At 41.8% G+C, this 24,500-nt stretch overlaps 1 protein-coding gene across 4 annotated transcripts in view; it reads right to left on the bottom strand.

The window, feature by feature from the left end:
- Window positions 1-16,227: 16,227 nt before the first annotated feature.
- The window catches only part of RRBP1 (ribosome binding protein 1), an 85,833-nt gene continuing 77,560 nt past the window's right edge, over window positions 16,228-24,500 (bottom strand). For 2 of the 4 annotated variants that reach the window (XM_075596282.1, XM_075596281.1), the window contains exons 17-24: window positions 23,969-24,040; window positions 23,063-23,158; window positions 21,650-21,733; window positions 20,821-20,913; window positions 19,378-19,461; window positions 19,040-19,129; window positions 18,576-18,719; window positions 16,228-16,713 (exon numbers count right to left, since the gene is read on the bottom strand). In XM_075596282.1, coding sequence (XP_075452397.1) covers window positions 16,675-16,713; window positions 18,576-18,719; window positions 19,040-19,129; window positions 19,378-19,461; window positions 20,821-20,913; window positions 21,650-21,733; window positions 23,063-23,158; window positions 23,969-24,040 — 702 coding nt within the window. In that variant the 3' untranslated portion in view covers window positions 16,228-16,674. The remainder of the gene's footprint in view (window positions 16,714-18,575; window positions 18,720-19,039; window positions 19,130-19,377; window positions 19,462-20,820; window positions 20,914-21,649; window positions 21,734-23,062; window positions 23,159-23,968; window positions 24,041-24,500) is intronic. The other 2 variants (XM_075596283.1, XM_075596284.1) reach the window with 2 other exon arrangements.

Raw genomic sequence — 24,500 nt, 5'->3', positions numbered from 1 at the left:
ATTTTCTCAAGTCCTGAGTTGACCACTTCCAGCTTCAATGTATGATTCATTGTCGTGATGTTTATTATATTAAAAAATACTTCCCTACATATCTAGCATATCAGTTTTCCCTCCAGATTAACTATGTTGAGGTCCTTAAAGATTTATTTTAAATGATTTTAATGTAAATCATGCAACATCTTCCTGCAGATGTAGCCTCCAGGCAGTGTCCCTGGTGAGGTCTCATTGACTATTTCTAAAGAGACATCATTACATCCCCTTCTTTCTACTGGTAATATCTCTTCCCATAAATATAGAGTATGGCTCATTGACTGAAAATATAGGTACAGTGCACTTCAGTAATTAAATATCATCTATGCAGTAACAACAATATCCACATAGAGCTTCCCTCACAGTCTGTACGACATCGAAGTATGCATCAATTATTTATTAACAAACTTTGCTCATGTTTTAGTACCATTACGGGGATCAATATTTTGAAGCTGCAATGTGTTTATTATGAACATTTGCTCACAGCATTATAGGTGTGCCTGTCATAACTTAGTCCCCCTACACCAGGGGTGGGGAACGTCCGGCCCATTTGGCCCGGCCCCCGGGAAGCAAGCCTGCAAGAATGGTTTTTAAAAAAAAAAAAAAACTCCCCCTCTCCTGATTGGCTGTCCGTGCTGTCACTCTGTCAAGATTTTTTTTTTGGCCCGCCTCTTCCTACATGGAGCAAGTGTAGGGTGCAAGCCTCCCCTTCCCTCAGCACTGCCCCCTCCCTTCTCTCCTCCAGTAATGCCGGGCTCCTTAGGCTCCGCCCCTCTGTCCCTCCATTTAGGCTCCACGGGCCTGCCAGTCTCATCTGCAGTGGCTACATATGCTGCTCCAGCAGCCCATCCATGGGCCCCAGGTAACCCACATGCCCCCATATACCCCCTCCCAGGCACCTTACCCACCCCAAGGGGGGAGAGGCCTTATTTTTGTGTGTTTGCAGAGGTGGGCTTATTGTGTGTGTGTGTGTGTGTGTGTGTGTGTGTGTGTGTGTGTGTGTCACTGTGTGTGTGTGTCTGTCTCTGTCACTGTGTGTGTGTGTGTCAATGTCAGTGTGTGTGTGTGTGTGTGTGTGTGTGTGTGTGTGTGTGTGTGTGTGTGTGTGTGTGTGTGTGTGTTTGTCTGGCACTGTCACTGTGTGTGTCTGGCACTGGCACTGTGTGTGTCTGGCACTGTCACTGTGTGTGTCTGGCACTGTCACTGTGTGTGTCTGGCACTGTCACTGTGTGTGTGTGTGTGTGTGTGTGTGTGTGTGTGTGTGTGTGTGTGTGTCTCTGTCTGTCTGTGTGTGTGACTGTCAGTGTGTGTGTGTGTGTGTGTGTGTGTGTGTGTGTGTGTGTGTGTGTGTGTGTGTGTGTGTGTGTGTGTGTCTGGCACTGGCACTGTGTGTGTGGCACTGTCACTGTGTGTGTCTGGCACTGTCACTGTGTGTGTCTGGCACTCTCACTGTGTGTGTGTGTGTGTGTGTGTGTGTGTGTGTGTGTGTCTCTCTGTCTGTCTGTGTGTGTGTGACTGTCAGTGTGTGTGTGTGTGTGTGTGTGTGTGTGTGCATCACTGTCACTGTGTGTGTGTGTCGATGTGTGTGTGTGTGTGTCACTGTCTCTGTGTGTGTGTCTCACTGTCTCTGTGTGTCTCACTCTCTGTGTGTCTCACTGTCTGTGTGTGTGTGTGTGTGTGTGTCTCTGTCACTGTGTGTGTCACTGTGTGTGTCACTGTCACTGTGTGTGTGTCTCACTGTCACTGTGTGTGTGTGTGTGTGTGTGTCATTGTCTGTGTCACGGTCACTGTGTCACTGTGTTTGTGTGTCACTGTCTGTGTGTGGCAGCAGCCGCCTGAGGTGATGAAGGACTGAGTATCACAAGGGCGGCGCGGGTAAGCAGTGCTCTGGGGGGGAGAGGGTATAAGAGGAGTGGGGCTTGGGGGATGGGGGGGGAGGGGGTATAAGAGGCTTGGGGGATAGAAGAACGAGTCTGCGGAGGCAGAGACACTTCACTACCGCCTCTCCTCCTCCTCCCCACACCGGGCAGCAGCTGCGGAGGAGGGTACCTGCTCCGCAGTGCAAGGCTGCGGTCCCAGTAACTGCCACAGCGCACGGCGCGGCGTGCGCTGTGCGTGTAAGCACCGCCCCTCAATGGGGCTGGGCCCAGTAGTCACCTTCAAGCTGAAGGTGCAGCCACGCCGTACTGCAAGGTTTTTTACAACTCAATGAAATTGAGTTTAAACCTTGCGACGGAGGCGTGGCCACGCCCCCACTGGCGGTTCACCCAATGAGGGCAAACCAGCCACGTGACGTGATGGCCATGCCCTGCAAATCCCCGACCACGCCCCCACCCGTCGCAAGCTCCCTCTCTCCTGGAGACCGCAGATCGCGGTTAGCGCTGTGCACGCGCCGCACCCCCCTCCCCCCGCCGGGCGTGTGTGTCACAGTCATGACTGGGACCGCAGCCTAAGATGAGAGGGAGCTATGCAGGGCCCTGACAGGGGAAGGGCAGGAGGGCCCTGGGACACCACCATGATCTGTGCCCCATAAAATGACTCAGTGTGATCTAAGCTGTCAGACCGTCCCTCATGCATCTCAGACCCTTTCACTCATACACTCACTCTCTCACTCACTCACTTTCAGACACTCTCTAAACAAGAATGACAATCAGCTGCAAGAAGTGGCAATTTGAGATGCAAATATCATCAGTGTGGTACTGCACCGACACACTTTATTCGAGCAAATACCCAGTATGTACCTGGCAGATACCTGGAATGCGCCGCTCCTCACCTCTGACAAGCCCCGTTGCGTTTGCCTTCCCAGCCTGGGTTCATGCCTGGCTGACGGGCGGCTGATCTGTTAAATGATAATGATTAGGATTTAATAGGCTGCAATGCTTCGCGTGTCTACCAGATGGCATAAATTCATGAATTGTAATGCAGTATATATATATACTGTGCAGTATTACAGCCAGCGGGAATAAAATGCTTCAATCCCTGCCTGGAAAATACCTCAATGCACTCGGGCAGAAAACAGTCACAAACCTCAATACACCCGGGTATACCCGAATTCGTGGGACTAGCCGAGCTCGAATAAAGTGTGTCGCCAGTGTACATAACCACTTTCTGTTTTAGGAGCTTAATGATAGCCATAGATCTGAAAGACTCAGTTTGGCTCAGGTTGTATGCCCACCATTATTTAGTGGATCCATTTGAATTTCCAATAAAGTTTAATAAGCACCGAAGACCCCAAGAAGATAACACGGATGACTATTGATCGGATGAGGGAGCGGTTTCCCGGAGATAAAAGACACAATACCGACGGTGGTTTTGATAGTCTCTCGGCGAGACTTTGGCCATCGTCCTGACAGGTGGCTCGACAACCAACGGCAACTCAGAGAAAGAATCCCGGATGCGCAGCTACATTGGTTTTCTCTTTTCTTTACGCTCTCTTCCCAGTCTCTCTCTATACTTTATCCAATTTATTACAGGGACTGTTTAATACATGGTTTGGAGTCAGCTGTCTGTATCTCGGAGGCCGGTTTGCTAAAGCTGATCGACAGTTGAAACGGGTAAATACACGGAGTGAGAACCCGACGATGAGTGAGGTGGCCTAGGCCCAAAGACATAGCAAAGCTGGGTTTTTTCTTGCTTGGTTACAGACACAATGGGCATTTAGCTTTAACAAGAAACCAAGAGCAATTTTCTACTCAAAATGTTTTTTGTTTTTTTTATATTTTATTGTCTGAACATAAGATACACAACATCTCAAAAACATTAGTTGAAAACAGAACACCGTTGTTTTTTCAGTGAATATAGAAAAATAATAAACAAAGAAAACAGTGAGTAATATTAAATAATCCAATTTTTTAATGCTAACAGATACTGAACATTTAAAGACAAAATGTGAACTCAGGGTTTTATGTTTATATTTGTATTTTTATATTTCTAGCCGGGAAGTCTGTCCCTATAAGTATATATTAACACGAAAAAGTTTTATATGTATTAATATGTTAGGAATAGGAATTAATGTGTTTTAATGTGTTTTTCTTGGAAATTTTCTTTTTTTAATACTCTAAGTAGTGGTGAAGGCGCGGTCGGGGGAGGTAGAGCAGATAGAGGCGTAGTGTGTAGGATCGGTGGAAGCACTGCATGCCCAGCGCCAGGTCGCCCCCAGTAGGGCCATATGCCCGCCAGGCCACGTAGGGTCTGGCCGCAAACTCGGGATGAGTGACTGGTTTCACTCATCTTATTTTATAGTTTAATTGTTGCTGTTTTTCCCCAAGTTCTCAAAGGAGAAAGTCCCTTTGTTTTGTTTTTTACCCCTCTTTGTTGTAAGGAATCAGGGACCTCGCCCTCTGCAGCGTGTTCCCTCCTTACCTGCCGCATCTCAGTTCCTGCTCTCCTTACAGAGCATGCACGCACCCGTGGTTCCTCTACTCCGTACCACCGAGCCCGGCCCACCCCCGGTCACGTCGCGCATTCTCTCATGCGCGGTGCGTACACGTGACGGTGTGCGAGTCTCTCTTGTCTCTCTCATGTCTCTCTGTGTGGCGTGCGCCGCCCTCTAGCTGTGAGTCAAGATTCTCTGATGTCTCTCTGTATGGCGTGCGTCGCCTTCTAGCTGCGAGTCAAGATCATCTGATCTCTGTCTGTGTTTTGAACTCTTCCCTGCTTCCGCAGAGGCCGCACCTCTGTCCCACCCCTACCTTGTCTTCTCTACAGGAAGTGTCTTCAAGTATTCTGAAGAAAGCAACACCATCTTGCTTCCTGGCAAATCCTGCCCTCTTCCTCCTGACAGGAAGTAAGCCTCTCACTGACTTTCTCATTGCTATCAGCTGCTGCTGCCTTTAAATACTGTCAGTTGCTACTTGCCCTGGGTCCTGCATACTACTACCTCAGTACTCTATGCTTTGCGTGCCTGCCATCACATGCTGTTCCTGCCTGGACTTCCTCTGGGACACTTACTCATCCCCTTTGGATTCCGGAAGATTGGGACAGTCACTCATTCTACTACTGGTTAGTTTACCGTGCGGGTAGTGTAGGACCTGCTGATTAGGGTTTACCTTGACGTGGTTGCAGGCTTATAATTCTTTGGCCAAAGGATTAAACTAAGAACCATTACTTTGTATTTAGTGGTGCTGCACCCTTCTGTTTCTGGCATTATGACTTCAAGGAGGTTGGACGTCCTCCTGGAAGTAATTCTCTTGTGACCTTGTGCTTTGGACTCTATCCTCCCATGCTCCTAACTTGTGGTAAACACCCCCCATGTTGGTGCCTGAGAACACGCGCATTCCCGCTCTGCTGCCAGAGCATGCGTGCACATGCAGCTGGGCTAGTCGTGCCAAAGAGCTTGGCTCTGCTCCTCTGGACGCATCGCGCATTCTCCAGTGCGTGGCCCACTCACGTGACTACGTGCACCGCCCCCCAGCTGCACGGCAACTTACTCCTTTTTCGTGTCTCCTGTGGCTTCCCCACCTCGCTATCGGGTCCCTTCCCTTCTCTCGGCTTGTGCGTGGGAGCACAACCGTAACATTTGTCCCCAAAACCATTAAAGTTTTTTGTGCACAACTTTCACATGAGACAGAGAGATACAATATTGGAAATGACTAGTCAAACAACATTGAAGTTAGTATCCCTGAATGTCAAAGGTCTTAATAGTAATAATAAACGTTGACTGGCACTAAAAGAATTTAGAAATTTGAAAGCGGACATTGTTTTCCTACAAGAGACACATTTTGATTCCCAAGAACCCCCAAATACTTTTAGCAGGACATACCCTATTGTAATCCACTCGTCTTTCACCAGTAAGAAAAGGGGGTAGCAATTTTGATAAATAGGGTATCCAGTTCCAGACACTGGAGGTCAAGAGAGACCTGGGAGGGAGGTCACTGGTAGTCCATGGCATTCTCTCAGGCAAACATATTACATTAGTTAAAATGTATGTGTAAGGAATCCACACCTTAGTTTACTTGTTACCTTTGCCTTGCAGACCTGGGCAGTCCTGGAACACTCCACCTGGTATCTACAGCAGCTGTGCAAGCTATTTACTGCATCTCCAGCCTGTGCTCTCTCATTGGAAGAATGCTCTTACACTCCCCCTTCTGAGATTGGCACACTGACCTTTAAATACTGCATTCCCACAATCCCTCTCTGCCGAGCATAGTTCCTTTCCTGAACATTATCGTGTTCTGCCACAAGCCCCTAGCTTGTTATCTCTAGTACTATCTCTGTGTATTGTGTTCCACAGTTAGTTCCTGTTTTCCCTCGTGACTTCGCTGTTGATGTGTTCCAGCTCATTGCTTTTGTTCCTGTGTTCCAGTATCCTTCAGCAGCTACTACACTGTAGCCTGTGTCCTAGCACCCCGGAGACCTGCTCTGTGCTATCTCCCTGGAGGCCGCAACCTGCTGCTTCTACCCTTAGCAGAGGTTGCTGTTTGGACCATTTGGCCTGCTGCTCTCTCTCCCTTTGCAGAGGCCAGCTTGAACTTCTGTGCTGAAGCACTTGTTTACCAGTGCTGCCTGGTGGTGTGCCCTCCCTGGTCAGCCTTCTCCTTGCTGAGGCTGGTACCATGGGCCGTGGTCACCACTCGCACAGAACCCGCTCCCACCCTGCAGCTATTACACTGAAGCGGGACCTACTTGACCTCCTGTTGCCGAAACTACGCTTGGATAACGATTCTCCAATCCTGACCCTGGCTCGTCCACCGTCTATGCTGTTTTCGCCAGTCCTAAACCTGGCCTGTTTGACTACTCCGGACCAGTCTGCGCGGTCTAAGGTCGGTGATTTCATAACCCAGCCTCAGCCACGCGGTCCGGCCCCGGTTTGTGGTGAGCACAACCGTAACAGTATGCGCCTAACGATGGACAAATTGATTTTTTAAGGGAAACGCTGTAGTCAATGAGGGATAATCAAGAACAGCTATATATCATAGGACACGATTTTAACATGGTCCCAGACCCGTATATGACCAAATCCACACAACTAGGGCATTCACACTCCGCAATGACTCACAGTATAGCAAATAAATTTAGATTGCTAATCAAAGAATTTGGTCTGTTGGACGCCTGGCGTTGCTCATATAAAGGACAGAGAGATTATTCCTTTTGCTCGCCCCCACATGATTCATATTCTAGAATCGATAATATTTATGTATCTCCAAATATCCTGGAGGTATTGGTCCATTCAGATATAGGGCCTATCACTTGGTTGGACACGCCCCTAGGGCCATTCTGTTTGATCCACCATTCGCCAAGATTCAGAACGACTCTTTACTAAATTATCCAGAGATTAGCGCACAAATTGAAGACTCACTTAAAAAATGTTTTCGGTCTTACAATGGGTCTGTGGAATCAACAGCAACTCTGTGAAAGGCACATAAGGCCATGATTAGAGGACAGCTTATCTCAATAGCAAGTTAGAAAGCTCACATTAAAAAAATCTAGGAAAGTATATAAAATTCCGAACCAGGCAAGGGAGAAATTTAAGAGATTACAATTGGAGGACGTAGAGAAAGCCCTTAAGTGGACTAGACAGATGTACTATGACAAGGGAGATCAGGCAGATTGTCTACTAGCAAACAAATTTAGAGGAATTAAGGCAAGGGCCAAGGTCCCCGTTATTAGATTAAAGGGCAGGGGAGTGACCTATAACCCTTCAAGGATCGCAGAGAAATTTGCTACATTTTATACGGATCTTTACGATCTAGACAATTCAACCCTGAATGCTAAAGTCTTGGGTTTGAACCAGATGGAGGATTAGCTGAGAGATTGTGCCCTCCTGAAATTGACGGAGGAAGATCTTAAAATTTTAAACGCAAAAATAACTCCAATAGAACTGGGAAAAGTGGTCAGCTCTTTGAAACCATCGAAAGCATTGGGCCCAGATGGTTTCTCAAATCTCTACTACAAAAATGTTTTAGAGATTGTAAGACCTTGTCTGTTAGATCTATTTAATGATTTTTTCAGCAGAAAACAGATTCCTCCACAGATAACAAAGGCCAATATACTGTAGTGGTGATCCCTAAAGAGGGAAATGACCGTCTATGCTGTGTTAGCTACAGGCCAATCTCACTGATAACATGGATTTGAAAATTTATAGCAAATTTTTAGCCAACAGACTGAATCTTTGATTATTAATGGACCCATCTGAAATACTTAGGAATTTATTTTACCAGAGATTATAATTTACTAAATAAATATAATTACCCTGATCTATTCTCCAAAAATAAAAAAGATCTACAAGTCTGGAATTCTCATTGTATATCCTGGATAGGACATATAACTGTGGTTAAGATGAATATTCTCCCTAGACTATTTTCAGACATTACAGTTAGCTTTCCCGCATTCTAATATAAAAGAAATCCAGAATCGAATTATGCAGTTTATCTGGAAACACAAACAACAGGGCATAGCTAGGTCAATTATGTTGGACGCCAAAGAAGGAGGTGGTATGGCTGTTCCAAATATTCTAAAATATTATATAGCCTCCCATATGAAGCAAATGGTTTACTGGCACTCCCTGAGAGGAGTGTACGCCTGGGTGGACCTTGAGAGCTCGATAAAATCTCCGATTGGACTGTCTTCTTTGTTGTGGTCTAGTTCTGGGACGGGGTACGGGAGACAGTTGAAACCGACAGTAATTGGATTTACTTTGAAAATTTGGCAGATGGCAACAAAGAAATATATGATTAACTTGTTTATTAATGACCTTGAGGTTGGCATTGAGAGCAAAGTCTCCATCTTTTTTTTTTTTTTTTATAAAAATATTTTACCAGGAAGTAATACATTGAGAGTTACCTCTCGTTTTCAAGTATGTCCTGGGCACAGAGTAAAACAAAATAATACATGGTTACAAATACAGTTACAGAAATTAACAAGGTATACATTATATACAAGACATTGCATGCACAGTTAAAGAAAATATATATTATGAGCGTATGAAACAGTTACAGACCAGATTAAAGTGTGAGACAGCCTTAGATTTGAAAGAACTTAAGCTGGTGGTGGATATGAGAGTCTCTGGTAGGTTGTTCCAGTTTTGGGGTGCACGGAAGGAGAAGGAGGAACGTCCGGATACTTTGTTGAGTCTTGGGACCATGAATAGTCTTTTGGAGTCTGATCTCAGGTGATAGGTACTGCATGTGGTAGGGGTGAGGAGCTTGTTCAGGTAGCTGGGTAGCTTGCCCAGAAAGTATTTGAGGGTGAGACAGGAAAGGTGAACTTTGCGCCTAGATTCTAGTGATGACCAATCTAGTTCTTTGAGCATTTCGCAGTGATGTGTGTTGTAGTTGCATTGGAGAACAAAACGACAAATTGAATTGTAGAGGGTGTCAAGTTTGCTAAGGTGGGTTTGAGGAGCCGAGCCATATACTATGTCTCCATAGTCAATAATTGGCATTAGCATCTGCTGTGCAATACGCTTTTTGACCAGGAGACTTAGGGAGGATTTGTTCCTGTAAAGTACCACTAGTTTGGCATAGGTCTTGGTTGTCAGGGTATCAATGTGCATCCCGAATGTTAAGTGGGAGTCAAACCATAAGCCCAGGTATTTAAAACTAGTGACAGGTGTTAGGGTGGTTTTAGCGTTGGTTCTAATCAGGAGCTCAGTCACTGGAAGCTTTACAAATTTAGTCTTGGTCCCAAATACCATTGTTACCGTCTTGTCAGTGTTTAAAAACAGTTTGTTTTGGGAAATCCAGTTTTCGAGTCTCAAAAAGTCAGACTGAAGTATGTGTTGAAGGTAAGAGAGGCTATGGCTGTGTGCATACAGGATTGTGTCATCTGCATACATGTGTATTGAGGCTTCCTTACAAGCTATGGGAAGATCATTAATGAACACTGAGAAGAGTAGGGGCCCCAGAACAGAGCCTTGCGGGACACCACAGGTGATATCCAGGGGGTTGGAGTTAGAGCCTGAGATGGACACATGTTGGGATCTTCCTGATAGGTAGGACTGAAACCAGTTTAAAGCATGTTTCCCTATTCCAGAGCTCTGGAGTTTGTTAAGCAGGATAACATGATCAACTGTGTCAAAAGCCTTTGCAAAATCTAGGAATACTGCACCAGTGAGTTGTCCCCGTTCCATTCCGCACTGGATTTCATTGCAAACTTTAGCAGGGTAGTTACGGCGGAGTGTTTGGGACGAAACCCAGACTGGAATTGGCTAGGGAAATTTGTCTTGGTGTAGAAATCGCTTAATTGGGAGTGGACACATTTTTCCATAACTTTGGATAGAATTGGGAGAAGTGAGATTGGCCTGTAGTTTGAGACAGTGTTTTTGTCCCCACTTTTGAAGATTGGGACAACTCTGGCAGTTTTCCAGGTCTTAGGGATATGGCCTGCAGACAGGATAGAGTTGACTATGGACGCAATTGGTTTGGCAATGGCTGGGGCATCAAGTCGTAGGAACCTAGATTGTAGTAAGTCGGATCCACATTGGCTGCTTAGTTTTAGTTTGAGGAGCGCTTGTGTAATCTCCTCTTCAGATACTGGGCTAAATTGAAAATTGTGGGCAGTGTTGGGAGGGGGTGGGACTATAGGGGTACTCCCAGGATGAGATTCAGGTTTGGGGTTTGTGCTGCGTTTCGCTAATAAGTTAGTGGCACACCCCACAAAGTAATCATTGAATGCATTTGCAATGTCAGTGGGGTTTGTCAGAGTAATATCCCCCTTAGTGATATTACTTGGTTGTTGATGGTTAGGAGGCTGGAATATATTGTTGATAACCTTCCAGAAGTTAGCTGGGTTTGATGTATTTTGGTGGAGATTGTCAGAGTAATATTGTGCTTTTCCATACCTTGTTTGCCTTGTGCACACGTTCCGCAGGCATCTGTAGTGATTGAGATCCTTGGTAGTGCCAGTTACTTTGTAGCTTTTCCACAAGGCATCCCTGAACTGGTAGAGTGCTATAAGGTCAGGTGTAACCCATGGAAGGTGGGCCCCCCGTACCCTTATTTTGCGTAGTGGAGCATGGGTATCGCAGAGTTTTAAGAACTCGGATTGGAAATAGTCGAGCGCAGAGTCAGGGTCGGGAATTAAATCGATTCTGTGCCATGGGCAGTTGGTAAGGTCGTCCAGAAACTGTTGTGAGTTAAAGTTTTTAAATGTTCTAGTGAGGAGAACTTTAGGGCTTGACTGGGGCGGTTTAATTTTCCTTACACAGTACACTATTGCATGGTCACTGAAAATATCAGGAAGGATGCCAGAGGATTGGATTCTGCTGGGGTTTGAGGAGAGAATCCAGTCAAGCAAGGAATGGTTATGCGACTTCAGGTTTATTCGTGTGGGTTGGGAAATGAGTTGCGATAGGTTAAGTGACTTGAGTTGTATCTGGATTTTGTGGTTTTTAGGGTCAAGCCAATTGAAGTTGAAATCCCCTAGAACTAGCAGCTCACTCTTCTCATTCAGAGAGGAAATGGAGGCAAGAAATTGGGTGATATCAGTCAAGGATTGTAGAGGGGCTTTAGGGGGGCGGTAGATGCCAGCAAGCAAGATGGGCAAGATCTTTGCTGATGATACCAACTTGTATAAGGTAGTAGAATCAGAGCAGGATGTAATTTCTCTCCAGAAGGACTTGGAGAGACTGGAAACGTGGGCAGGTAAATGGCAGATGAGGTTTAATACAGATAAATGTAAGGTTATGCATTTGGGATGCAAGAATAAACTGGCGATTTACACATTAAATGCGGATAAATTGGGGGAATCCTTGATGGAGAAGGATTTAGGAGTGCTTGTAGACAGCAGGCTTAGCAATAGTGCCCAAAGTCATGCAGTAGCTGCAAAGGCAAACAAGATTTTATCTTGCATTAAACGGGCAATGGATGGAAGGGAAGTAAACAAAATTATGCCCCTTTACAAAGCATTAGGAAGACCACACCTTGAATATGGAGCATATGAGCTTATGAGGAGAGGCTAGCTAAATTAGATTTATTTATATTAGAAAAGAGCCGTCTAAGAGGGGATATGATAACTATATACAAATATATTCGGGGACAGTATAAGGAGCTTTCAAATGAACTATTCATCCCAAGAGTAGTACACATGACTCGGGGGCATCCCTTTATGTTGAAGGAAAGGAGATTTCACCAGCAACAAAGGAAAGGGTTCTTTACAGTAAGGGCAGTTAAAAGGTGGAATTCATTACCCATGGAGACAGTGATGGCAGATACAATAAATTTGTTCAAAAAAAAGTTGGACATCATTTTAATGTAGAAGTTTCTTGAATGGCGGTGCAGCTGCCTTTTGAAAAAATTCGTGGGACCGAAATTGCAAATTGCTGGGTACAAAACGTTTATTGGCACATAAAAACAGCAACAAAACAGACTCTGACGCGTTTCAGCCGCCAAGGGCCTTTGGCGGCTGAAACACGTCAGAGTCTGTTTTGTTGCTGTTTTTTATGTGCCAATAAACGTTTTGTACCCAGCAATTTGCAATTTCGGTCCCACAATTTTTTTCAAAAGGTAGCTGCACTGCCATTCAAGAAACTTCTACATTGAATACCAACCCGGTAGGAGCACGCCCCACAGCATCTGGATTTGGATCTCAAGTGACGTGTGAGTTTCCTCCTTTTTTCCTTTTTGCACTGCACCCATTACCTGTGACACCCATACAGATTATACCCTTATATATAGAGGTTAGTGGGTGTCCACAAAGAGTGGCATCAAGGGTTGCTACAGTAGTGTCAAGGATATAATTATATCAAGCTGTGTGATTTGGATTTCTTTCATTGTTTGTACCACATGTGTGTTTCCTGTGAGCATTGCATAGGAACTCTGGCTCCTATTCCTTCACTAGGACATAATTTTAGAAAGGAAAGGTATACACGGATATACCAAATAAGTAAACATGGGAAGAATGTTGACCCCGGGATTAATCAGATTGCCAATTCTTGGAGTCAGGAAGGAATTTATTTTTCCCCTTTTTTGTTTGCCTTCCTCTGGATCAATAAGTATAGATATAGGATAAAGTATCTGTTGTATAAATTTGGCATAGGTTGAACATGATGGACGTATGTCTTTTTTCAACCTCATCTACTATGTAACTATGTAGGTTGTGTCAACCCCTTCTAGGCTCGCGCCCGTTTGGTAATCCGGGGTTTAACCCGGGTTTTCAGGGTTAGGGTTTTGAAATAATTTGGAGAGATAAAGGAATTCTAGAGGCAGGAGCTATTAGAAAAGGACTAATATTTAGAATATTTGGAACAGCATACCACCTCCTTCTTTGGCATCCAACATAATTGACCTAGCTATGCTCGGTTGTGTGTTTCCAGATAAACTACATAATTCGATTCTGGATTTCTTTTATATTAGAATGCGGGAAAGCTAACTGTAATGTCTGAAAATAGTCTAGGGAGAATATTCATCTTAACCACAGTTATACGTCCTATTCAGGATATACAATGAGAATTCCAGACTTGTAGATCTTTTTTATTTTTGGAGAATAGATCAGGGTAATTATATTTATTTAGTAAATTATAATCTCTGGTAAAATAAATTCCTAAGTATTTCAGATGGGTCCATTAATAATCAAAGATTCAGTCTGTTGGCTAAAAATTTGCTATAAATGTTCAAATTCGTGTTAAGCAGTGAGATTGGCCTGTAGCTAACACAGCATAGATGGTAATTTCCCTCTTTAGGGATCACCACTACAGTATATTGGCCTTCGTTATCTGTGGAGGAATCTGTTTTCTGCTGAGAAAATCATTAAATAGATCCAACAGACAATGTCTTACAATCCCTATAACATTTTTGTAGTAGAGATTTGAGAAACCATCTGGGCCCGATGCTTTCGATGGTTTCAAAGTGCCGACCACTTTTCCCAGTTCTATTGGAGTTATTTTTGTGTTTAAAATTTTGAGGAACTGATGACAAAGTATGGTCTGCACCAAATTTAGCTATTTATGTATGCAGGTCCGGCATTTTGTGTGTCAGGGCCTCCATAATAAGGAATGTCCTAGATATACACGATTTGATTATCTCCTCTTTTCTGCGCCCCATTCCTTTTGTTTATATGTATGTGAGTGTTCTCTAGTCCCGCTGATCACGGGAGACGGGGAGTAGCATTGAAGAGGGATTTTAAAGGAGATTTGTGGCGGCCAGCGCGCACTTAAACTTTATACCCAGTTGTGGGTTGTAAGAAATCTGATTTTTAAAATAATGGTTGTTTCCCCCCTCTTTATTTTTGTATCCTTACCCTTCCTATTTGTGTGAAAAATAATAAAAATAGAAGTTAAAAAAAAAAATTAACAGGGTTATACATTATATTTAAAGACATAACATGAACGTTAAAAGATAATATATGTTATAGGCGTATGTTACAGTTGCAGACCAGATTAAAATATGACATCTATAGTTTTGAAAGAACTTAGACTGGTGGCGGATTTGAAAGTCTCAGTTGGATTGTTCCAGATGTAAGGTGCACGGTAAGAGGAGGAGCGGCCGAACCGTGGGACCAGAAACAGTCCGATTTCAGGTGATAAGTGCCATGTGTGTTAGGTGTGAGGAGCTTTTTCAGATAGGTGGGTAGCTTGCCAAGAAAGTATTTGAAGGCAAAATAGAAAAAATGAACTTTGCACCTAGACAAGTGCTCGCCAATCTAGTTCTTTGAGCATTTAGTTGTGATGTGTGTTGTAGTTACATTGTAGGATAAAATGGCATATTGAGTTCGTCTTGTTTGCCAAGGCGAGTTTGGGGTGCTGTACTGTATACTATGTCCCCCATAGTCTATAATTGGCATTAACATCTACTGCACAATGCGCTTTCTGACTAGCAGACTTAGGGAAGATTTGTTCCTACAAAGTACACCTAGTTTGGCATAGGTATTGGATGTCAGGGTATCAATGTGCAACCCAAATGTTAAATAGGAGTCAAACCATATGCCCAGATATTTAAAACAAGGGCTTGCATGGTGTTAGAGTTGGTTCTGATCTGTAGCTCTGTCATTTGTAGCTTTAGAAATTTAGCCCTAGTCCCAAATACCATTGTTACCGACTGGTCAGTGTTTACAAACAGTTTGTCTTCTGAAATCCAGTTTTCAAGTCTTGAAAAATCATGTAGTGCTGGATCCACAGGTCTGTAAAGGCCTCCCTTCCACCTGCAGGCCCTTCCACGGCCCCCCTTGGTATCCCCCCTCAACCCGCCAAGGCTGCAGGTAGGCACTCTCGGCTACCCCCTCCTGCAGCCCTTCCTACCCCCACTCCTGCAGCCCTTCCTACCCTAAGCCCCAAATCCAGGGGCTGGCAAATTTTAGCCCAAGGGGAAAGCCCTAGCAACTGGCCAAGGAAACAGGTAGTGCGCACACACACACACACACACACACACACACACACACACACACACACACCTCCCCATACATGCATGCAAATAGATACACACACACACACATGCACACATGCACACACTTCCCATTAGCGCACAGGGCCGGGAGGAGCCAGGCCAAAGAGCCTGGGAGAAGCTACTCTTTCAGCACTGCAGCGCCACCTAATAGTCGGAATCTACAGTGAGCTCATCAAACCCTACACCTCCTCTCCACCTCTGCAACCAGCCTGAATGTTTAAACCTTCTCCCCCATCTTTTAAATTGATGACGATACGAGCATAAAAAAAAAGGAAATGGTGGTGGTATGTACCAGACCGATACCAAACTTTTTTCTAGCAACTTACTACATTGCACCCAAAGATTGTCACCATAAAATATCATGAATAAAGACCAAATTCAAAATATTGATCCCTTTGTTAAAGTCTGATACTGTACAATACAAATGTTTTATTTCTTTTCACAAGTGAGTGTTTTGTCTCTTTGGTTCTTGATTGTGCAAGTGTACTAATTTAATCAGGTCTTATATGACTTTAGAATTGTAGACTGCATAATACACAATGGGGTTAATTAAGCTGCGAGAGTGCCGATTCAGCACTACCATAGGTAATCTCCCAGTCATTTAAATGGGATATTCTGTGGTAGTGCCGAATAAGCACTATCGCAGTTTAACAAATTATCATCGAGTTAAAAAAAACCACCTCTGTGCTTATTACAGTAGTCACTGCAGGGGATCAAATTCTTCTACATGTCTTAAAGATATACAGTACTTGTCTAAGTTTCTCTCTAAATCCATACTTCAGCAATTTGCTTATTTTTGAATTCCCCTGAATTTGCATATTAAATGTATGCACCACCACATTAACACCAAATATTTTGTTTAAAAAAAAAACCAAGACAATTCTATTTTCTGCTACATTATAATTTTAATGGCATTTAGGCATCCAAAAATTCACATGGTTTTATACTGGAGACCAGTTACAATATGTAGACCATCATCTTCATATTCATTGCCCATTTTACGTTCATACAGTACTTCTTTCATTCCAAAAAACAAACTATAAAGTAACAATTGCACTGAACCATGTACAAAGTACACAGCCTTTCCCTTTTCAAAACATTCATGTTTTCTGTTATTCATAAAGGTAGATGTGTGGATTTGGCATACTGACACAGTCAGTGTTTTTATAATGGAATGTAGTTTGTCCAGATTAACAGAAAAAAATGTGTTTTACTTCTTATCTGTACTTCTGACATATTGTTTGCCTCACTAAAACCATTATTACTATTTTTATCTCAAGAAAGGAATGTTTAAGGCATTGTGGTTGGAATTATTTTTTTTTTAAGATCAGACTGATGTTCCATTGTTTGTATCATTTTCTTCTTCCTATAATTAAAGAAGCAAGTAATTGATTACTAAACAATACAAAAAAAAAGTCAATAATGTACATACAAGGCCTATATTTATCAAGCACTGTGCCATAAGACACATTCCGGCACTGAAATACACCTTGCAGCTCTGACTTCATTAACTTGATTAGGCAAAAAAGGTGTGTTTAGCCTTTAAATCGAGATTAGAAAGATATGGTGATTTACAAAATTTCCTACATTCATATACAATTGGACTTCTGTGAATGTCTTCAAATGTGCTTTGCAAATATTTTTGTGACTGTCTTTCATATTTCGTGTTTTTCTTACATTTTTGCGATCGACCATGTTGATCAAAACTTTTGACAAATTTCCCCAATTTTGCTAGGATGTTGTAAAAACTGCAAAATGTAATTGGCCGTGTGACCTGAATTTAAGGTCATGTGAACAGCACATTGGTCATGAGTCATGAAGCCGTGATGCAGGAAACCGCGTCTGATCTTCTGGTAGGAGCCATTGAGATGAATGGCAGTTACCTCCAGATCGGGCGCTATGTTCTGCATCGTGGCTTCATGACTAGATATGGGAGAAACTGTCAAAATCCGTTTCCCGGAAATCCCAAGCTTTCCATTCAAAACTTGTTCCACGGTATAAAAGGCATCGAGGGATTGTTCCAGTTTAAATCCGTGCAGGTTAATCCAAAACCACCATTGGATACAACCCGCACGGATTTCTAAGAACCCAATCCGCAATCCATTGGCAGATTTTTTTAAATCCTCCAACGGATTGCGGAATTCACGGATTGTATTATCACTGAATAAAAAAATCCGGAAAGACTAGTCGCGGAATTCCGCGGAAGAAAGGAACCACCCGATCCGAGGCGGATTCAAATGCGCAGATAAAATTCGCCCATCTCTATTCAATACTCCCGCCCATCAACTTTTAATGCTCGACATCCTTTTTGTTTGTGACATCCTTGTGAAGTGTGCCGATTTTCAAGTGCAAATCTGGTTTACAAACTTCTGCAAAAAATTGACATCTCTGTATACAATCATAAAATAGAAAATTGCACAATTATAGGGTGCTGTAGAGAGAACTGCTCATTATTCCAGGAACAGACAACTTGAATATGAACACAAGTTAAAGGGGTTGTCCCGCTTAGGAGGAAGTAGCAACTTCTCAATAAAGTTGTCTTCACAAGACATATTCAATTACTCAAAGTCAAATTTCCACCCATTTTCTGTGTAACAATAAATATGTTTATATCGTCTTAAAGTCTGAGTCATTCTAATATGATCTGGTGACATTGTTCTTGCCATTTAGTTCTTTGGCTAAATATGTCTGCATAATCAGTTTAAATAAAATAACAAAAAAGGAAAGAAAAATCTGGATGAACAATGTATTGGTGTATAAAAGTGTTTTTAAACACACTTCTCTTGAGAGATTATGTAAAGATCATACGGATACTCCAATGCAGTTGGTTATTATGGAGACATTGATGCTCATGTCTAAGCTGTGCTATGCCATAAAATATCTTCCTGTGCCGTATGTTACCTCAGAGCCCCTCTTGGCACAGCACCAACAAGTTTAAAAACAACTATGATTTATTCCCCCCCCCCCCCCCCCCGAACAGATCTGTTCGTACATTAAAACATGCCACTGCCATTAGGTCACTTAGGTCCTAGGAGGGACTGCCCCTTCAAGAAAGAAGCGAGGAAGAGAGGAAATACATACACACAAAGCGGAGAAGAGAATCCTTTCTTGCTTGGTAGATAACGTGGGGAATGGATACACGTAGGCAAGTAGTTAGTGTTTTAGTCATTTTACGAAGGAATATTCAGAAAATAATTAAAACAGCAAGAAAGGAAAGTGAATTAGTACCGTCTCTTGAAGATGGTCTTTCAGCAGTTTATTATGCTCTTTTTCCTTAGCTAGTTCTTCCTGAGAGGCCTTCAATAGCTGCAGCAGTTTGGTAGCTGCTTGACCTAAGTCCCGTGTTAATTTTTTTTCTTTGTCAAGTCTTTCCTATAATATTTTTTAGTGAAGGACATGGTTAGTGAGAATGAGTCTAAGTTCATATCTAAAAATAAGGTTTTAGTGTTTACTGCTGCACACCAGCGATATGGTAGCGAGGGTAGGCATGAGGCAAGGCAGAGAGGAAACATCTGGTATGGAGGGAGTGTTAGTCTATAGAGCAACATGTCCCTAAGCCTTTGTGCCTCATTCCAGCCAAACGATCCAAACTTGTCAATGTGATAAAGGTTCATTACCTCGACTGTTCTTTAGAATCCTGTCCTAAGATGTGAAAACTGACAATTCTCCAAAATCCAACCTAAAGTACTAACCTTCAACTGCAGGGCTTCTTCTGTGCCAGAAGTTGTTTCTCCTGTCGTTTTCAGCTTCTCCAGCTCTTCCTGCAAACTGTACACCGATTTCTGGTTTTATTTATAAAAAAAAAAAAAAAAGAATAGAAAGAGATTGCTGGTTTTAATGCTGTAGGGTTTCTACAGTGGTCTAAACTAGTTACATTTTGATGGGGGAGGAAATGCTTGTGCCATAAGAAATAGTGTAGTAATAGAATATGGTTGAAATACATTGGCTATATCAAATAAGTATAACGAAATAATCTTTATAGCAGCACGCAAAAGTACGAGTGAGAGTGCCGTCTGTTTTACACGGTTACCTCTTCCATCTCCTCTGAAAGGTTCTGCTGTACCTCTTGCTCTGCACTCGTATGTAACTGTAGTAGTTCCCGCGGCAACTGTAGCTGCAAAAAAAACAAAGCCTCAGGATGTAGGATATTTTGTGGTGATATTATACAATGGAGATATACACAGGTTTTTTTTAATCTCTCTGTATTTTTGTACAGTAATGATAAAATACCCATGAGTGTATTTGCAGGTTTTCCAGAGGTCCCCAAACCTCCTACATTCTTCTTATTTTCTGGTTAAGCTACAGATAAGGATTCTGGGTAGAGACGCGCAAAGGAGCACCTGGTCGGTATGCATGTATAATTTAATTTATATGGCACCAACAGTGTACACAGCACCTTACAAAATTATAATACGGGGAAAATAAAGTACAAACAGTGGGGATACAACCAGCAAGTAAATTCCAACAGGAGGTCAAAGTAAACCCTGCCTAAAAAGAGCTTAGCATCTAAAGTGGTAAATTGGGAGACTTTGAGACACGGTATGAGTAAAAGTGCATTTATGCATATTGCCGTCAGGGAGAGTAAGTGCATCTTGAGTCAGTACCATAGGTGTAGATGATTTATTAGGATGCTTCTTATACATATTTAGCTGGGCATTGAAAAAGGGTGGAGGTACTTAATGAATATTGAGTGGGAAGAGAGTTCCATAGGTCAGGACAGATTACTGAAAAAAGGTTTTAGATGCAAGAGGGATGAAGAGATTGAAGGTGCAAAATTGAGACAACCTTCAGACAAGCGTGAAAGTCAAGTAGCGAGGATCAGAGTGGAGATATACAGTATGGAGGTGCAGAAGTATAGAATCTTAAAGAATATCGGTACTCAGAATCCTCATCTGCAGCATAACCACTGTATGACATGAAAATTAGGAGTAGGACGGGAGAGTGTGACTATTTTTACCCAACATAACCTAATTGTGTGTCTGGTTTATATCTTTGTCAATTTCTACAGACTGCCTTTTTGTATATATCTAGTCTTAAACATTAGCATCCTAAAAAGTCACTGTAGATTTAAAATATGGATGGCCAAGTTTGATCAGATGTCAGACTAGCACTTATGAACAAATTTTCGAATCCGGGTAAGATTCGAACCAAAACAAAAAGGGGTATCCTCAAATTCGGATTTAAAAATAAATGATATACACCGACTTGGCAAACTTTTGGGGTTAAAATTAAAAAAAAAACGCACAAACTTTTGCACAAAAGTTTTAATTTAGAAACGAATTAACAAATCTAAAAACAAAAACTAATTGAATTCTTGGAAATTCAAAACCCAAAATGTATTTTAGAACCAAAAATACCCGTGAAAGTTCCCACTTTTAATTTACTGTAAAAGAAAAAAAAAGGACATACTTCTGTGTGACCAGGGTTTTTTTTATAATGATTTTATGCGTCGTTGTCCATGTTAGAAACTAACCTCTATAGCCTCTTGCTCAATTTGATGATCTTGTAACCCTAAGGATTCACCATCATATACGTGATTCTTCATCTCACTAAGCTGCTGTCTGACCTAAAATTAAAATAGCCGGAAACTCGTTTGACAAAATAACTTAGCAAAAACAATTACAAACATTTTATACAGCTAAGAAACCTTAAAATAACAGAATGTTTTAAATCAGTGGCAAATGTAGGAAACGCTAAAAGATAACACCACAATCAGATTCATTCTGATATTTAATACAAAAATTGGGAAAACAGATCTTTGATGGTGCAATCAAAAATCTTTCCAAGAGGATTATTTTCTATAGATCTTTTAAGGTCGTTGTAAACCCAATTAAGACCAGAACCATTAGTAGGGATTGAATCATATGTAGCCGTCTCTAGTGCATGGTAATGAGAAACACCCTAAAGCCAGTTCCGTTTGAATATCTGCATTGTGTCCACCAGGAGGCGAAAAGTGGGAAAGAGGGACTGTGGAGCCCCATGTAAAAAAAAAAGTGCCCCACCCACCACTAACCCCAATCAGTCCACACACCTCATGATATTATATGAACAAAATGGAAAGGCACACTAGCCCATATACCGTACAAGCAGAGAAATGTAAGTGCAGTGTCACAGGCAAAGTGAGCGTACTCACGATACCGATTCTGTTGCGGTTACGAGATCCTGCCCATTAAATTTACAATGTTATCGTATGCTTCTAGCCCTTCATTTTCTACTGCTGTTCTCTGCGGTTTCTCGGATTTTTGATATTTTATCTAAACTGCCACGAGATAAAAGAAAAACTAAAAAAAAAAAAAAATCACCAGAGAAAGTTCTTTGCTTTGTTTCCTGGCTTCTGTTTTGTTTGATTCCAGCTGATCTTGTGATTCTGATAAAAGCTGTCGCAACTGTTAGAGTAATAGAAATAATTAGGATTCTATTTTACAATATCAGATAATTAAACATGGAACTGAAAATGGCTGTACATATTGCAAATTGCCATTGATTATTTACAACGTTCTTTAAATAAATGTAAAATGTGTGGAATATTTTGAATTTAAAGTGGTTATTTAGCTGCAAAAGTGTTATTGAACCAAGTCAGCCGAGCTATTTTGCCATGATAAATGCAGGACTTCCAAGCGGTAATGAAAAAAAAAGTTAAAAACACAAACTGTGTCACAATAGCTTAAGATTATTCAATAACAAATAAATAAAAGCTGTACATACATTAAATTATATAGATAAAAATGTTAAAAGCAGCAGATTAAATACCCACAAACTGTATCAACTGCTGCAAGAAACTCTCAGCAAGGATCATTAAAAGTTTGAATGTGACCTTGTGCCCTCAAATATTTATTGTATGTCACATCTTTATGGAGCCTACATTGCCCACCCTTTAGAACCGAGGTGGCAACCTTGTCACCAATCACCACAAGTGGCGAATTGGCCATGGAAGTGTGGCAAATTTGAGTTTGCCAGCTCCCACAGTAGAATAAACTTTTTCCTGACGGCGTGCGCTGGTTTCCGCTTTCTGAATAAGCCAACGAAGGGAACCAGCAGCAGGTGATAGTGCTGAGGTGAGTGAAGCAGACGAACAGTGTGTGTTGTTTTAAATGTTCGACCGAGCAACTCAATTTCTCAATTTTTACATGGTGTGGCGATTTTCACTTCTCATTCGCCACACCTGTGGCTACATTGAAAAATAGGTTGCCCACCTCAGCTTTAGAAAATAAAAAGGTTAATGGGTATAAATCTGTGTGATGTTATCCCACCTAATAAATTGATTCGTTTGTAGGTTGCGGCCTTTCCATGCACCCCACCACCCCCAGATCATTTACTACATTCCTTGTTAGTTGCATAATCCCAGTTGGACCTGCAGAACCTTGCATCTCAATGCATTGCTGCCCCTTAGCATGAAAGAACAAACCAAATTCATGCTGACTGACTATTGATAAAAGCCATAAAAAATGGTACGTCTTCATCACAGTGGCCACCAAAATGTGAAACTTCTAAACTACAGCATTATTCTTGAAATGTAGCCGAAAGCTAAACACTAAACGCGAGGAAATATTTCAGCGTACAGCAGTGTGTGGTTGTGTTTTTATCTATACAATTCATTCAACAATAATGTGATTCAGCAGTAATGTGACAGACAATTATTGAAGCCACAGAGCGGAATACAAATAACGATGGCCATTGCAAATAAATATTTCTGGTAAAGAAAGTTTTGCACGTACACTCTCTACTTCATGTGAGTATGTCTGACATTCCATGCTTGCTGAATTCATCTGGGTTTCCAGCTGTGCCTCCATGAGGGAAATGCATTCTTTCAACTAGGACAAATAGTGAAATGATTGATGAATCAACATGACATTACTTTGCATGAAGGAACATGTTTTAGGTATACTGGTTATTAAACAGTTGCCCTAGTTGTGCAGACTAGAAACAATTAAGTGTTGTTTCTTAGTCTACCGGTTTAAAGTCTAAAATGTATTTCTTAAGGCGAGGGGGGGGGGGAAATCAACCCAACTAATGAGAATTATTTTGAATGTTGAAATTCTCACAATACTGTACTTTATCAATTATTGTTTACCTGATTTTGTTAATCATGACATCTGTATATCAGCTAACAGTCCAGAATGGTCTACGGTGAGTGTGAATACCTGCAAATATTTCTAATCACCAGTTAAAAGTGCAGTCCACATACTGCATTTGCTGTATATTTACAAATCTGAACTGCCATGGTCCTTAGACCAGGAAATCACTGAATCCGGAGAAGGTATTATAAAAATTATAGCCACCAACAACTTCTGTGCTGGAGACCCGATCATTCAGAGTGGCTCACTGGGCAATGCAAAGGACTTTCAATGATACAGTACTACCACTAATCCCACTGGACACTTTTACAAATGAAAACAAACAGTATTTTTCAATAAAGCAATATATTTCAGGAGATATCGTGTACAACGGCGATAAATTGGTATATGACACGGTTGATTCATTATATTTCTTTAAAGTTGCGTTAATAAGTAGATAGGTGTACACCTTTAAATACTGAAACATAACATGTACATTAACAAAAAGCTGTAGTTTGTCATACTACATGATGTGTTCAAAATGAAATAACATAACCTTAAATATACCTGATCTGTACTTTGGAGATCTAACTTCAGTTTTTCCACAATATCTTCCAGGGTTTTCACCTGGATTTGGGACTACAAATAAACACAAAATAACGTTTAAGTAATCTAGTCATTCTAGTGCCCTACGTTTAGCAATTATAATGAATAACAGGACTCCAATCTTACAGCAATAGTTATTAATGTCAAAATAAAAATTAAATTAAAAAAGGAGCCTCTTTTACTTTTCATGGGGAAAACAGAACCAAAAAGTGCGGTCAACACCCAAATACAATCATACAGGAAGAAGTTCCCGTCCACTTATGCAGTATTTCAAAATAAGTCCGTAACAGTTTACTTACGAATCTCGGGATGGACTTGAAACGTTGTCTGTACTCACAAATTAACACAAGATTTGTAAGTAAACTGTTATGGACTTATTTTAAAATACTGCTTCAGTGCGACACTAAGTTGCAGTCTAATGAATAACCACCTAAGAGTTGAAATAGGAAGAAAAAAAAAAAAACGAAAAATCGCTCACCAATACGTTATTACA

The sequence above is a fragment of the Ascaphus truei genome, chromosome 4, assembly GCF_040206685.1.
Source record: "Ascaphus truei isolate aAscTru1 chromosome 4, aAscTru1.hap1, whole genome shotgun sequence".
NCBI classification, from domain to species: Eukaryota; Metazoa; Chordata; class Amphibia; order Anura; family Ascaphidae; genus Ascaphus; species Ascaphus truei.
This window is presented reverse-complemented; position numbering and strand designations above follow the sequence as displayed.